Source organism: Herpailurus yagouaroundi, unplaced genomic scaffold (genome assembly GCF_014898765.1).
Source record: "Herpailurus yagouaroundi ecotype Mexico unplaced genomic scaffold, PumYag 28, whole genome shotgun sequence".
In the NCBI taxonomy this organism is placed as follows: Eukaryota; Metazoa; Chordata; class Mammalia; order Carnivora; family Felidae; genus Herpailurus; species Herpailurus yagouaroundi.
The window spans coordinates 102,820,251-102,837,500 of record NW_024412376.1 but is presented as its reverse complement, the minus strand read 5'-3'; the positions used below and the strand labels follow the sequence as shown (position 1 = coordinate 102,837,500).

General features: G+C 37.1%; 1 protein-coding gene across 1 annotated transcript in view; it reads right to left on the bottom strand.

Annotated features, from left to right (window-relative positions):
- ANTXR2 (ANTXR cell adhesion molecule 2) overlaps positions 1-17,250 on the bottom strand; it is a 157,836-nt gene that overhangs the window by 128,921 nt on the left and 11,665 nt on the right. Inside the window, exons 4-7 of the mRNA XM_040480279.1 lie at positions 8,383-8,464; positions 7,820-7,927; positions 7,615-7,683; positions 6,783-6,863 (exon numbers count right to left, since the gene is read on the bottom strand). Of these exons, the coding sequence (XP_040336213.1) occupies positions 6,783-6,863; positions 7,615-7,683; positions 7,820-7,927; positions 8,383-8,464 (340 nt within the window). The remainder of the gene's footprint in view (positions 1-6,782; positions 6,864-7,614; positions 7,684-7,819; positions 7,928-8,382; positions 8,465-17,250) is intronic.

Below are 17,250 nucleotides of genomic sequence, written 5' to 3'. Positions count from 1 at the left end.
CTAATAAAATCATGGGTAAATTTTACAAAGAGAGATCCTAAGAACATAGACCGATTCTCTGGATCCAATTGTACTTGAGGTAATTTCCTCCCTCTGCACTACCCAGCTATATCAGCCAATAACTTTTTTTTTCCTCTTAAGCTAGTATGAATGTGGTTTTTGTAAACAAAGTCATAATACAATGGAATATAAATAAGAAGATGAAATAAAAGTTATATGGAATCATGTTAATTCAAAATATTCTCTGGCAGGGCGCCTGGGTGGCGCAGTCGGTTAAGCGTCCGACTTCAGCCAGGTCACGATCTCGCGGTCCGTGAGTTCGAGCCCCGCGTCAGGCTCTGGGCTGATGGCTCAGAGCCTGGAGCCTGTTTCCGATTCTATGTCTCCCTCTCTCTGCCCCTCCCCTGTTCATGCTCTGTCTCTCTCTGTCCCAAAAATAAATAAACGTTGAAAAAAAATATTCTCTGGCAAAGAAAAAATTTGATTTTTTTAATCTTTAAATACACCATAACTATATTATAAAACTATGAAAATATGTTCAAAAAGCACTGATTTTATTTTCCATTCATTGATAAATATAAATTAACCAATAACTATTTACCCAGTGCTATATTAGGCACTAGACAAAAAAAGGATTAGGAGGAAATACAGTCCCAACCTTCCTACCATTAATGTGAAAGATGTTATAATGAGACACTTCATCTATATTCAGTACTAAAGATTCTTGGATAAATAGAAGCCCAGAAGAAGCTGATTTATTGTGAGCCTCGTATTATAGTCAATCTTTTGTTAAAAAGAGCCCTAGAAACTGGTTTCCAATTTTGAGTAATCCTACCAGTTTGGGGATTTTCCTGTGGATATATCTTTACAGTTAGCTCAGACTTTAGATTTTTTTCATCAAACCATGATTTTATAGAGATTTTCACAACTAAGCAGTCAACATTCGTAGCGGAACCTGCTAAAATCACTTAAACCGAGGTCTTATCAGAATGTTCATTAGGTACCTCTTCTATGAAAATGATTTGCCTGTAAAGAAAACAATTTTGCAGTATCTTCGCATCTCATTAAAACATAATGTAGACACCTTTCTTAGAAACTTGCCAAAACAACAACAATAGACATTACTGAGAAAAAACAATTTGGCTGCAAAGGTCAGATGAAGCTTACATTTCCAGTACTATGAATGAAGCTATTTTTTGAAATGTATATTGCACTTTTTCCCCCTTTATAAACAACCTATTACAGTTTTATTTAAATGTCCTACACGTATAAGTGATCATTTCCCTCCTATTTATGTTCCCATACTTCCCCGTTAGGTACTTAGGGACTCTGGCATTAGCTGCCATCACCTAGGATATAGTGTTCTTAATTCTTTTGCATCAGGGTTATTTATAAAACCAGTTTCACAACTGATTTATCTCTTCTGCTTAATACATTCTGAGGTACTCTATAAAAAAAATTGTTGAAATAATTGCAAAGAGTATAACACCCCATGGCCTTGCTTTTAGGGGAAAAGAAAAGGAGAGAGGGGGGTTTTCCACAGAGAATTTTTATTTTTATTCTTTCCATATTATTCACCAATCTGAGGTGTTATTTTATTTTGAATGCTACCATCCAAAGCACTGCATTATGAAACACTGAACCAGTACCCATGTGGTACTCACACGTCAGTCTGACCTATACTAGTTCGAATACTAGTTCAAAATTCATTTTCAAATCAAAGCCTGGTAATCACCTTTCCAAGAAACCCAAAATAATTGTTTAACATTCTAACATATTAAAGATAATCTAACGAGAAAAACAGAAGAATTATGTCCTGTGTTTGTAGGCAACGGGAGGGGAGAAAACACAAGAGGAGGAACAATGACTCAATTCCGAAGTTTTCTGACTTGAACATTTTGCTGGACCTCCACTTCCCAAAGGGACATTCCCCACAGGGACTTCCCAGACCCAGCCCCACTTCTCTTCTGTCCCTCTGTCCAATTCCAGCGTGTTCCCTAGCACTCTGTGCCCCTCTGTAAAAACAGCTTTCACTCTCACTGCTTCCAGATGGGGGGCAAAATGCCCAAGTTATATTCAATTTCCCTCTGTCTTTTTCACCCTCTATCCAGTCATCTCTCAGGTTCTATTAACTTTTAAGGTTTCCCAAATGTACCTTTTTATTTCCAGTTTCACTGCCATCACAATAACAACAGCAGTTAATGTTTTCCAGACCCATTAGAGACTGGCTCAGCAAGAGAAAACAATTTTATCCCTGGAGGTTCTGCCCCACCCTGTTCCTGACATGATTCTGACCAGGGCAGAGAGTTTATTACATGTTTTCCTTGTGGTCCTTGACCTAGTTTTATTGGGAAAGACCTAGAATCTCAGTACCTAAAATAAGCCCTAAGGAACTATGGTCCACTGAAGATGGTTTTCCCCCCTTAACAACTAGGTTTCTACTTTGAATCAACTAAATAGCACTACAGGTTCCCTGACAAGAACTGTGACTCTTTTCTGAATGCAGGGTCCTGAAATTCTACGTGACATTCTACCAAAAACAATTTTTTTGTCATGGGAATACTGAATCTCCTTTCCCAGTTGTTGGCTGGGTCCTAGCTCCATGGCCTGAAGATTCAGAACTAGGACACAGCCAAATATCTGACTTTGGTTAGCTACACCATCTAGAAATCCTTGTGCTTACGACCCACTTGCTAGATTTGATCCTCTCACATATCAGTGTCATGCTCTTCTAAGACACTGATTATTTAGAATTCTGGCCATCTCTCTCAGTGGACTGTCCTGCAGAAAGATCAATAACCTATCCTATACGGTCCCAACTTCCTGCCATTCCTAGTTGCCTACCAAATGGTTTAAAACCCAACCCTTCTGAGTTAGATCATTCTTAATCATTGTCTCATTTTATTCACAAAACAACCCAATGAAATAGAATTGTCCCCATTTGACTTGATGAGAATTTTAAAAATCAGAGAGATTACACTTAGGAAGTACACCAGGCCACATAGCTAGACAGTGGCAGAGTCAGAACTCATACTCAGGTCTTCCTATTCCCAATCTCAGCACACCTTTCCATATTCCAAATTATCCTATCCATTACTGCAAGAATATTCTTCCTAAACGTTCTCAGCTATCATATCAATCCCATCCCCAAACTGCTCCTCCATCATTCCCCAATTACTTATGAAATAAGTGCCAATTCCCCATTCAAACACTTAAGAGTTTCCAGAATCTGGATCCAGACTGATATCCTTCATATCCCTCCATAATCCAAGCCAGGCCACACACTGCCTCCTGTGCTTCAGCCACTCAGCCCAGGTTCTTTCTCAAGTTCTGTGTTCCTTGTTTCTAATTTACTCCAACTGTCAGAGCACAGTTCAAATTCCACCACCCAAAGTCTTCCATTACTTAACATATCCAAACTTATCCCATCCTTCTGTTAACTTTACTCTAGCCATACTGGCATCTTAACACAAATTGCATGATAGGATTCCTTTTTATCACCTAGAGTGACTCACTGAAGTTTCCCGCCTCCTTGTCTGCGCATTTTGCAATTCCTGCAAGGGGAAAACCATATTCCAAACCCCAAGTCGTCATTCCTCAAACTCCTTCAGAAACAGAGAGTTTGTCTTATTTAAGTTTATGTCCCTTCTTCTGAGCTTAACAGTGCCGTAAGCATGTTCGAGCTCAATAAATGAATGAATGAAAGAATAAATTAGATAATGGGGGGGAAAAGAGGTGAACAAGAGGAAAGTTTTACCAGCATCTACTTGAGACAATAATGAATTTTAAACCTTAATATCCCTAATTAAGATTGGAGATTAAACCCATATTCCAAAAAATGTCACATATCACGTTTGCCTAAAAGTCTAAAAATTTTGAAATGATTCATTCCATTCCAAATTAAAACATTAAAATGATTTTCTGAATCAAGTAAATCTTAGAGAAGGTATTACATTGTTAACATGCAAAATGTTCACAACAAAGGCCTTTTTCAGTCCCTTGCTTTTGAAGTTACAGAAGACAGTACTGCTACAGAGCTTCTTTTTTTTTAACTACAGGAAGGAAGGCTCCAAAATGAAACACCTATCCTTGCTGATTAAGAAGTGGATTTTAGACAAACGATGTCTTAACAAAACGTGATATACAATAAGGGACCAGACCATCTAGATCACTGGATTTTGGTGGGCAGGCGAGAGAGGATTGAGAAAGCAAGAAAAACACATGACATTTTTTCTCAATTAAAGATTAACTTCAAAAAAATTCATTCATTGGCAATAAAGCCAGATGTATTTGAAGAACTTCTCGCAGGAAAAAGAAATTATCTCTCAATTTAACTAATATTTTGCCTTCAAAGTACCAGACATGTGGGGGCACGTGGGTGGCTCAGTTGGTTAAGCATCCGGCTTTGGCTCAGATCATGATCTCGTGGTCTGGGAGTTCAAGCCCCCTGCCGGGCTCTGTGCTGGCAGCTCAGAGCCTGGAGCCTGGGTCAGATTCTGTGTCTCCCTCTCTCTCTGCCCCAGCCCCACTCATACTCTGTCTCTTTCTCTCTCTCCCTCTCAAAAATGAATATTAAAAAAAAATCAAAGTACCAGACATCTGAAAGAGTTAAATTTTCTAACTTTTTACATTTGCTTAGCTTTGCATAAATACATTTCACAGCACAATTTTGTCTACTAGTTTGGTAAATCATAAAGAATAAAGAGATCATCTCTTCTCTCTGCGCTTACCCTGAAATAGATACAGTATATTTGTTTTAAATACCAAATATAATTTTTTGAAGATAACATGGTACTTGGTCAGTATAAAGTGCAATTCAAATTTAAGGCAGAATTATAGTTTTGTATATTATCAGAGGTGAGGCAATCTCTGCCTTGAAGAGAGATAAAGTGTTTGAATTGCCTTAAATTTCTGCAAAGTAAGCAAAAATCCCAAACTATCATCATGTTGATAAAAATCTCAACCATTAGTGAGATTAACTTTGGTTGTGATGACTCCATTTGTCCCCCTGTCAACTCTGCCATGTTACTGCCAGGCTTTCCCCAGAGGTTGGCTTCCCTGAGGAGAATTTACTCCTCCTTTAGTGACAAAATAGCTGAAGTGGAACTGTATTAAAATGAACACTATACCCATCGGCCTCCACCAGATGAAACTCAAGAGGCTTTGTTTGCAATCTGTAGCTAAAATAACACAAGTCTTTCTAATTTCATGCTAACTCTTTCCACATAACTTACTCAAGCTAAAGTCCATCAAGAACTCCAGGCCAGAAAGACTGCAGTTAGAAATTCCATTCTAAAGTTTCTCCAATACAAATAAAATAAATGAAGTTTAACAAATAAAACAACAACTGTATCTTCTCTGGTTGTCAGCTACTTCCCAATTTCCTACAGGAGAAATATGCAGTCATAGCCCATAAGCAAAGAGTTTTAAAAAACCAATTAGTCTTTTGAAGTGAACCTTTTTTATACAGAGAAAAAAAATCCAAATAAAATAATCCAGAGAGGTCTTCTCTCCTTCCCAGTATAATTATAAAAATAACTGCAAATTCCCAAGCACAATGAAATTCTATTTAAAACACAATCTGCTGGTTTGTTTATTTATAGGATCAAATTATCCTCCCTTTTGCATTGACCATGCATGTTTCTGTATTTTAAAACAAATCACAGTTGCAGAGTATTTACCTTGAATCCAAGTATAAAAATATTTACTGTTTTTTACATTGCAATTTTTTCTAAATACTAAGCATAATTAAACTCCTAAAATAACAAAATCTCTGTTCCGTTCTGTATTTACATTCGGCCTGCCCACTAGAAGTACCGATATGTGATAGAACCAAATCGTATTTTTTTCTTTGGAAAGTTCCATGAGTGAGGGGGGCAAAAAAAACTCGCATGCTACTTAAAAACAAAATCAACCCATCTCACTCTGGTTGTGAAACACATGAATGATCTTTAAAGAGAAATTTTAAAAGCCAGAACGAAACATCCAAAGACACTGAGTTGTTTCCCCCCCACCCCACCGCCCTTCAGTAAATACCTAAAGATTAAAGGAAAGGCTCTAGCTTAGAGACTATATATTACTCGCTTCCATTTTAGGATGGTGTTTACCAAAATATCATAAATACTTAATAGCAACTGTTCCTAGTGCTTCTAGCAAAAGGCAGTAAAATGAAACATAAACCTCAGCAGTGAAAGCCTAGGAGTTTTGCTTCACATTTCATCATCCCACTTCCCATCATACTCTTTAGGGTAGCCTCGATTCTAACGATCACCAGAGACAGAGCAACTGAATTCCAAACAGAAATATTATGAGCTCCAGTGAAACTATTAATCATTAAAATGGAAAGAACAACAACAGCAGTCAAATACTCGGCCGCTGGGGCAAGGTGCCTGACAGCCACGAAACACCGTATTTGGAGGAGGGAGAAATCACACAAATTCCAATCCAAATTTTTATTTTATACTTCCTCCATAAATCCTATAAAACTTACCAGATATCAAGACAGTGAGGAACTCCACGTTCAAAGGATATAAGGGTCTCAGGCTGTCTAAGATCTTAAACTTGAAATCACAAACCCAGGCTCACCGAGTTCAACGTCTAAGAATCAACACCAAATCTCACAAACAAAATCTCAGATCTTCCGAATTATGCTGTGTTCACAGTACCAAACAAACTTCCTTTTTAACACAATGACTACCTGAACTGGACATCAAGATTACTGCCAACATTTGTAAAATGCATCTAAAATTATGAGCCTTTCTTACTCCCAGAAAAATACTCACAGAATTAATTATTCCTTTAAGAGCTTGAAATCCGCCTTTGACAGGGAAAACTTGTTCCTTGGAATCGGCGATTCTTTCCAGCTTTAGTAAAAGGAGGAACATTTAATTAACGGGTAGTTGAGACATACAAGATTTTATACACTTCATTATGTTTCAGTTATGTTCATCTGAAAAATTACACTACAGATTAATTCACCAGGGTAGCCTGTCAGGAATTGAAGGAGACGGCACCAGTGTCATTCTAAATGTATCACAATGAAATGAATCAGCCACAGCCCCTTTACATTGGCCCCAAGTTTGAATCTCAAAGCAGTGCAGAGCTCTGCTAGCTGTAAATGCCATGAGACACAGGAGTCCTATGTCACATTCAACCAAAAGTTTAAATGCAAAGTCATCTTGGTGAGCAGAAAAAAAAAAATTAATATATAAACCCTCAAAACTTAATTAAAAAAATTTTGTTTTCCCAAATCCCTGCACTCCTAAGAGTCAAGTTTTCAATCAAACTAAAATACCTCTATAAGACTGTCATAATAATCCTGTCAGTTGAGTTCAAGAAAGAACATTCATGTTATTTTAATCCAAATGTATATCCTACAATATTAGTTCCTTCAAATCAAATGAGTAGTCACGAAATTTAGAGTTTTGTTTTCAGTAATGAAACCTATCAAAACTAGACATGACTGATGCAGCTTTCAAGACATATGGCCACCTTATAGAAAACCTTTGGCAAATGGTTAGCATCACAGTAAGTCATCAGTGAAAAAAATTTGATAAGCTATCCTTAGGACAATTATGTAATTTAGATTAAAGTTTGCAGATCTGTTGTACTCACTTGAGCTTGTTCAAAGTCCAGGACACCAACACAATAAACTCTAGCGCCAAATGACCTGGATATCTTTGCCTATGGAGAGAGAGAAAGACAGAGAAAGACAGAGGGAGAGAGACAGACGTGAATTATCCAAATATCAGGCTATCCATACAGAGACACACAGCAAAATACACTGGGGCATAAAGAACAGGTTCAGTTCAATACTCACCTCTCTCTCTGCATATGATGGCACCAGACCGTCCAACTTACCATCTGTCAGAGCAATTATGATACTGGAGGTTTTTAAGCCTCCTGCTTTCTGAATTTGTTCATTTGCCTGAAAATGAAGAATAATTGTCCAACTAAGAATTTTAACTTTTAACCAGCATGCTCCATCAAGCTGAATTTAGGAGTCTGACAAAATCAAAATATTATAGACTGACTTTTAAAACAGGGTATTTTGGGTTAACTATTTTATTTGAAATGTGCATATATTCACAGTATAGAGTAGTTACTATTGGGTTTAAAGGAGATAAATTTTAAGCTTTGATTGGCTAGTCTGAATGTAATCACACAGAAGATGAAAAATTCCTTAAAAAGCAAAATGCCATCCAAAGTTTTCTTATCACCATGGTAAGTCAGTCTCATCCTTAGAATAACAAAAGCATGTTTAAAAACTTTTAAAGATAAACATGTAATGGGGCCTTTGAGTTTTACTAGAGAGTTACAGTTTATTGTATTACAGAATAAGAAAACATTCTCCCCTATGCTTATAAATGTAAAAGAACTTACTAGCTTTAGTCCCTCGTGGATGTATGTTTCTCCTACTGGACTAACATGTTTTAAATCCTCCAAGCCTTTACTAATCTTGCCCCTGAAAAATAATGCATTATAACATCAAACAAAAGAAAAATGAGCAAAGATCACAATAAGCACTTATCAAAAAACATGGCAGTATTACAACTCAGGTTTCTTCAGTAAGAGGAAAGAACATGGACCTTGAGGACAGATAACTTCTCATACTTTTCGCTATTTTAGTTAAGTATTTAATAGCATTTATATTTTAACTACAAAAAGTAAAAGTACTGATGATGTGAAACATCTTGAAAAATCTAGGGATATTCTAGGCATTTTTGAACTGAGAACAGATAACTTCTATTGTATTTTTTACTAAATGTTAAAACATTTTCCTTCATCCAAAATAAACAAGGACTGAGGAGGTCAGCTGAAGTGAAAAAAGCCTTTCTGAAGCACTTAACCACTTCCCTACACGTTGAAAATTTTCTTTGTTATTTGCAAATTTCCAAGGCACATTATTTAATCCTCAACTTATAGAAATCAACATTCTCCATTTTTGTTTCCAGAGTCAAATATCTCAGAATCTAGTCATTTTTGTAACATCTCACCCATCCGAACACTGGACAGCTCATTGTCTTGAATACGGCAGGTAGTAATACATATTTGATGAACAAATGAAAGAATAAATGGGTAGATGGGTGGATGGGTAGATGGATGGATGGATGGATGATAATGGATTCTTGCAAGAGGCAGTATAAATGAAAAAGATGAAAAACTGTAGAAGAATCTTTTCCATCATGACTAATTAGTGTTCCAATGTGGTATGTCTAAATGAAGTATGACTACACTATTAAGAGCTATTTTATGTGTATTAAGTAAGAGAAGACTCCTTTTTCAGGGTTTTTTAAATACAGGTTCCAAAGACCCCTTGAAAAATAAAGAAATTGTAAGAGTCATGTGAGATAAATATAACAACTTTACAAAAACAATCTGAGATAAACTTAAAATTTCATTTAAAAATTTTAAGTTTAAAAGACCAGAAGAGAGATCTTAACATATTGTTTTTGAAATTTTAGTTTTTAAAAAGAAGCAAAGAAAAATACCTTTCTAAACAGAAGAGCCTTGCAATGATAAACTGAAGTATAATACTTTTTTTTAAATTTTTTTTCTTTAATGTTTGTTTTTGAGAGAGAGAGAGAGAGAGAGAGAGATGGGGGGGAGGGACAGAGACAGGGAGACACAGAATCCAAAGCAGGCTCCAGGCTCTGAGCTGTCAGCACAGATCCCGACACGGGGCTCAAAACCACGGACCATGAGATCATGACCTGAGCTGAAGTCAGATGCCTAACCGACGGAGCCAGCCAAGCGCCCCTGAAATGTAATACTTTAAATAAAACATGAAGAGCACCTGCACTACTAAGAATGATAGATGAAAAATTAATTATAAAAAGTGAATTATCTGAACATCAAGGAACTACTGGAGTCATACATACGTGTGTGTGTGTGTGTGTGTGTGTAATACACTATTAAAATATGTCAGAAATAGTAAAAAAAAAAAAAAACTTATGCAGCAATGTTGTATGTCAAATACTTGAAATAAATGAACGATTTACCAGAGCTTCAATCATGTTTTAAAAGTAACTTCTTGATTATATGTTGATATGGCAATGAAAATTATTATCAGACAAGTTTTCCATCTCAAGAAATGTTCCAAAAACACAAGACAACTTTCAAAGTTTGATCTTAATCTTCTTCCTTCCTGATTCAGTCATCTCTTCCTACCATCTCTGTCTCTCTTAATACCTGGTTTAAAATCACCCTATTCTGGGGGCACCTGGGTGGCTCAGTCCGTTAAGCGGCCGACTTCGGCTCAGGTCATGATCTCGCGGTCCGTGAGATCGAGCCCCGCGTCGAGCCCCGTGCTGACAGCTCAGAGCCTGGAGCCAGTTTCGGATTCTGTGTCTCCCTCTCTCTGCCCTTCCCCCATTCATGCTCTGTCTCTCTGTCTCAAAAATAAATGAACATTAAAAAAAATTTTTTTAATAAAATAAAATAAAATCAACCTATTCTGAACCTATCTTTAATTTAATCACACTCTTTCTTGTAAGGTACCGCAAATAGACCCTTGTTCAACTTTTACTTTAAAGAATACTTTGGCTCTCAAAAACATTCTACTTCGAAATAATGTAACTAATTTAATTTAACTGAATCTCATTTTAACTTCTCAACTAGAATACAGGTTTACAGTGGGCTATCACTGTGTCTATCATTTATAATGTACCCCCTTACTCCGCACTTACTGCTTATTATAATGCCTTTTTAATTTTTTTTTAACGTTTATTTGTTTTTGAGACAGAGACAGAGCATGAATGGGGGAGGGTCAGAGACAGGGAGACACAGAATCCGAAACAGGCTCCAGGCTCTGAGCTGTCAGCACAGAGCCCGACGCGGGGCTCGAACTCACGGACCGTGAGATCATGACCTGAGCCGAAGTCGGCCGCTTAACCGACTGAGCCACCCAGGGGCCCCTATAATGCCTTTTACAAAGTAAGTGTTCAATAAATGTTTCAATCTGTCCTAGGAAAAAGATTTCTAATTCCACAGATGATGGAGTAAATCACATAATTTATAAGCTTGTTTTACCTAAATATTTATGTTTAGTGTCTACAGAAACAACTTGAAGCTGATGCTGTCTCAATGCGGACAAAAACCAACTATTTGATGCTTCCCAGAAATGAGTGGTAGCATGGCCTCAAGCATTGTTTGCTACCAAAAAGGAAATGAAAAAGAAAACTGAAATTTAAGTTTACACAGATTCTGCAAGGTAAAAATCACCCTCTCCATTCAGCTTAGATTCACTTCACCTTTTAATTACTTCTAAGAACCAGACACCAGACAACAGCAGCAGACAACTCTAAGTTAAATGAACTTGCCCAGTGTGGAATTCACAGCTTTTTTGGAAGGGATGTCTCAGCTAGCTCATTTCATTAGAAGTAGAGTGCCCTGGCTTTTCTATCCATACCCACACATGATACCATAACATTCTACATAGCACTGAATTCCATCATTCCTTTTGCAGCCGCACTGTCCCTAGAGGAAAAGCGTTTCTTGCCCACAGTCAACATCAACACACATGAGCCCTGGTCTTATCTCCTTCCAGTGTAACCACACAGTCTGTCAGCCTCTACTGCCTCAACAAGTATCACTTTAGGGGGAAGGAAAGCTAAAACAAGGCAGGGCAGATCTCAGGGCTTCAAAAAATCCCAAGTCACTAAAAAGAAGTTCTAAATTTGTCTATTCGTAAACAGCTAATTTAGGGGAAAGCAAATGATGTTGAAGGTTAAAAACAGGACTCATTCATCTACACTAAGACTTGAAGAAGACTCTTAAAAAAAAAAAAGGCAAGTGAGGAATGATGAAAACAAAAAAATATTTACACATTACAAACCTCAAATCCCACAGCATCTTAGATCATCCTCACCAAGTTTGGTTTTAACTTTAGGTCTTCAACTACAGGAAGAGAGATACCAAAACTACTTTGGTATTTGTTGTGAAGCGGTAGTCAAGGGCACTGCTATCATAACACATAATGTCCCCTATAAGGTCTCGAGGCAGAAGTTTCTTGTCATCCCTGAGTAATCGCTACATACTTCCTCCATTCTGCTAACTACAACTACATGAACTGTTTCTTGCCCTGATTATTGGGAAGCCCATGGTAAATTTCTTACTCATTCACAGAATTCTGCTACGCTCCTATGATTAACCTATTGCTACATCCTCTTTTGTAAGATCTTAACTTCTCTTTTTTTTTATGTTGTTATCTTTCTGCAATGTTATTATGTTCAGTGACGCCTCAAATACTTTTTGGAAAGAGACTTGAAACAAGTAAAATGGGACATTAAAGCTCCGATTTTTTTGTTGAGAATCAGGGGGCCAAAATGTATAATCAACTCTTTCTTTTTTATGTTGTAATTATACTGATTAGAGAGAGAGAGAGAGGGACAGGGAAGAAAGGCAAAAACACACAGACTCACTTTTTTAAATCTATAAAATAACACTTTCCACTCTGTTAGTATCTTTCAAATTTCTCTGCTGAGTAGGGAAAGGAAGAGATAAAAGGGAAGGAAAAGGACAAAAAGACAAGAGAAGGAAAGGAAACACAGCAACTACAGCTGCCATATAATGTGCTACATCAGTGGCTTTTCCCCACGCATAGAACACTTTGGATTTTGAAAAGTGTTCAAGATGTCATAACTAAACATAAATATATATTGTAAATAGGGGCATAATAAAATGGTTGGCAAAGAATTCTAACTTGCCCAACTAACACAATTGAGGCACATTTTTTTTTTTATTTTAAGTAACTTTTACCTGTGACTAAGGACATTATGTTTATACAGTATATCTGTATGGTAATTGAACTTTTCAGATTTCAAAGCTCTTTCCAGATTTTAGTCAATCTATATCCCCCTGCTGAGCACCCACCGCAAGTGAACACTGAATCTATGTGGTGATATGAGAAGGGCTCACAAATAGTCCACACACATCTCTACAGATGCACCTTAGTTCTCCACCGTGGCTGTACCCTGGAATCAATGATGGACTTTAAAAAAATCTCTTCAGGGCTCTAACTGAAGAGATTCTAATTTACTTGTTTTGTGAAAGATTCAGGTATTTTTTAGAAACTCCCGGGGCGCCTGGGTGGCGCAGTCGGTTAAGCGTCCGACTTCAGCCAGGTCACGATCTCGCGGTCCGTGAGTTCGAGCTCCGCGTCGGGCTCTGGGCTGATGGCTCAGAGCCTGGAGCCTGTTTCCGATTCTGTGTCTCCCTCTCTCTCTGCCCCTCGCCCGTTCATGCTCTGTCTCTCTCTGTCCCAAAAATAAATAAACGTTGAAAAAAAAAATTTAGAAACTCCCCAGAGCATTCTCATGTGCAGCCAGAATTAAGAACTTCTAATCTAAACTAATTTAAAAACCTTTGCCTGTTATTGGAATGCTCTTTTCCTTAACTATTTTGCCAGTCAGTCCTCTACTGAAGGGGCTGGGGGGTACCTAGGATAACCTTTTAAATTGTACAATATACTTTCTCAGATGGTACAGCTTACAGCCAGAGATAATACAGATTAATTCCAAGCCCTATCTTGTTTCTTCATCTGTAAAATAGAGGTGAAAATATCTACCCCATGGGGCCATTGTGAGGATTCAGTGGCACATAAGTACTGAGTAAGCTGTAGCTACTATTGTTGTTAAGTTGATATTAGTCATTTCCCGTGTTAGTAGGATTTTGTTCACCCAGTCTACTTTCTCCTTGATTCTAAGGAGAGCTCACCCAGCAAACTGAGAGTTGAACATTTTGATATAGAAACCAGAAAGGAGGAAAAGGAAAAAGAAGAGAGGAAAGAGTTATAGTGAACTCCTGGAAAGAAGTTAAATGGGAAGCTATGTAATGAGGTAGGAAGACTCAAGGATTAGAGCAAATTAAAAATGAACTGCAAGTCTGGTTCTGCAACTCACGAGCTATATAATACCAGCAGTTATTTAATCTCCTGGAGCTCAGTTTCCATATCCATAAAATGTAAATAATAATGCCTGCTCCAGTTAGGTTTTCATTCGTTCATTTTATACGTACTTATTGGGTGTCCACTATGATATTTACAACATAATGTTATTTGGCACCTTTGAGCATTCGAAAGGAAGTGACTGGTCAGAGAGGGTATTAGGAGAAAGACAGGAGAAAGAAAGTGACTAGCACCCAAAACAAATCCTCTTCATTATAGTTTCTTATTTTCATTGCTATATTACTCTTCTGGAAAATCTATCATATAATGCATATGTATATGTGTTTGGTACAAAGTGAGTGCTATGTAGACATTAGTTATTATTCTCTTATCACATGATGTGTCAGGGATGGAGTGGGGTCATCCACAAGCCAACCCTCAATTCTTTCATTATGTCACTCTGCATCAAATAATGAATGTAGCATACAGGTCAAGCAATGGGGCCTTGGCCTCAGTTCCTAGCCCTAATGCCTCTTAGTCTTGCAACATTGGGTAAGTTATGTAACCTCTCTAGTCTTCCATTTCTCCCACCTGAAAAATGGGGGTGATGGTAGTAGAGTTGTTATAAAAATTAAAGATACTATTATACGTAAAACACTTAGTATACTGCATGGCACATAAGTATTCAATTATCAATACCAACTTTATGTCTATTCACTGTACTATCTCTTTATCCATAAAAGAGAACATAAGCATGAATTATCAGCTTTGTTAGTCATGGTTTATAAGCCTCATTTGAGAACTATCCCTTTAATCGTCCCTGATGAAACACACCATTTTAAAACTGTACATTAAATCACACGAACTACAAATCATATGCATAAGGTTCACTATGGCTCTTGAGTAAACAGTCAAATACCAACAATCTCAAAATGTTCTTCTTTTACAGCACAAATTTTTAAGATATTTTTTTAAATTTTCAGTCATTTCTAATTAATAAAACTTCCATCCTCACGTTGTATTAGAAAGTATTTCTGCATATTGTTAATTATTAAGTCCTTGAGAGTTTAAATTTAATAATACCATCCAAAATCATGGAAATAAAGCAGAATGTTCCAATCTATTCTAACATAACTCAAGAAGGACATAATGGTAATATTAAAATAACAAAAGGGAATGTATTAATGTTGTTAACAAATATTTTAATATATAGAAAACAACAAAAGGAATGAGAGGAAAAGGGTAATAATAAATAATAAAAGTAAAGGACACTTGGCATTTAAAATTACTGAGATGGATTATGGGTCATACTAGAATCTGAAGACTAGCACCAAAATCACCTATCTCATTTGTTATTTTGGTTATATACAAGTTTTATATTTTTTTTCTCTAACTTAACATATTTATTTCAGAAGAGATTCATCTTGGAATTTCATTATTACTTTTTATAAAATCCCTAGTAGATAATCTCCAAATATGACCTCTGTCAATTCCTTCCCACTCATGTATGCCCATTCTTCCATCAAGAGATGACATTTATCTCCTCTCCCCTTGAATCTGGTCTACTCCTGTTACCGTTTGGCAATAGAATAAGGTAGAAGTGATGTTGTTGGACATCTAAGTCCAACCTTTAAGAAAACCAGGGAGTTTGTTTCCTTCATCTTGTAATGTTTGCTCTTGGAATGCTCTCTCTTGGAACCCAGTTATCATGCTGTTAGAAACTATGCCACATTCAGAGGTCCCATGGAGGAGAATCAAGTTATTCCATTAAACAGCTCTAGCTGAGCTCCAGAATCAACAACCAGCCTCAAACACAAACAAACCAGCCTCTGTGACTACAGCACCAGGTAATATCACATGGGGCAGAGAAACCTCCCAGCCAAGCCCTCAAACCACAGAATCGTTAATGGTAATAAAATTGTTCTTATTTAAGCCCCTAAGTTTTGGGGTCTTTTGTCATGAATCAAAAGAGAAATTGGTACCAGAAGTGTCATATTTCATCTGTGTGGATATTCCCAATTCTTTGATTAGGGCTCAACTCTATTTAGGGGAACTGTATCTTTGTGGCTTCCAGCTCCATCCTCTGGGCTTTGGTCTTACTTTCTGAGTCATTCTTTTTTCGCAAGTAGACCACGTGTGATTCCTTCCTGCCCATATAAAATTGAAGCCCAGAAGTCTCTCATTTTGAAATCTCTAACTCTTTTAATCCAAGTTGAAAAAAGCCCTTTAAAATTTTTATGATTGGGGTGCTTGGGTGGCTCAGTTGGTTAAGCGTCTGACTTCAGTTCAGGGCATGATCTCATGGTTTGTGAGATCTCATGGTTTCTGTGCTGACAGCTCAGAGCCTGGAGCCTGCTTCAGATTCTGTGTCTCCCTCTCTCTCTGCCCCTCCCCCACTCGCACTCTGTCCCCCTCTATCTCTCTGAAAAATAAACACTAAAAAAAAAAAATTAAAAATTTTATGAGATCCCCATGTATCAAATTATGTACATTTTCTATTTTGCACATTACCACCAAAGGACAATGGTCCTTTCTGCTTCAACCTCCAATTTAACAATTTTGCTCACTGCCCTTCCAGTTTTCACTATCAATCTCTTCAAGGTCATTTGGCACCTACCTCAGTCACATTTCCATTTTGGCCATAATCAACTACACTAAAATTAGTGGTGTAAAAAACATAATTTCCTATTCCTCATAATCCTGTGCATTGAATGGGCAGTTCCTAAGTTTCACACATTGTCAGCTAGGAAGTAGGAATGGCTAGAAGAGTTGAAATGCTTCACTCACATGGTTGGCAAGTCAGAACTGGTGCTGGCTATTGCGTAGCTCAGCTAGGACTGTTGATCATTCTCTTCTCCACATGGCTAGGTTGGATTTCCTCTTACGATGGTGGTCTTGGGGTAATCAAAGTTTTTATATGACAGCTGGCTACTAGGAGCACAAGAAAGGAAACTCCCATGCCTTATTAAGGCTTAGTTCCATGTTTTCATGGGCTGAACTCTATTGGTTTAAGTCAGCCATAGGCCCACACCAGATTTTTAAACTTTATATTTAAATGAATTTATAAACTTAAATATATGTAATTTAATTATGTATTTAAATATGTGTGTGTGTGTGTGTGTGTGTGTGTATGTTTGTATGTGTTCTTTACTTAAATGGAAGCCACAGAACAATCCGCCACAAAAGCTACAAAGCTTCATATACTTACGCTACCAAATGCCAATTTAGATAAGTGCATGTGCATAAATGTTATAAATAGTTGTATCATACGTCAATTCTGTTTGTCTTCAAGAGATTATTAGCCAGGAACATTAATTCTTGAAATATAATAGTATTATTAGCCATTATAATCTATATAATAGATT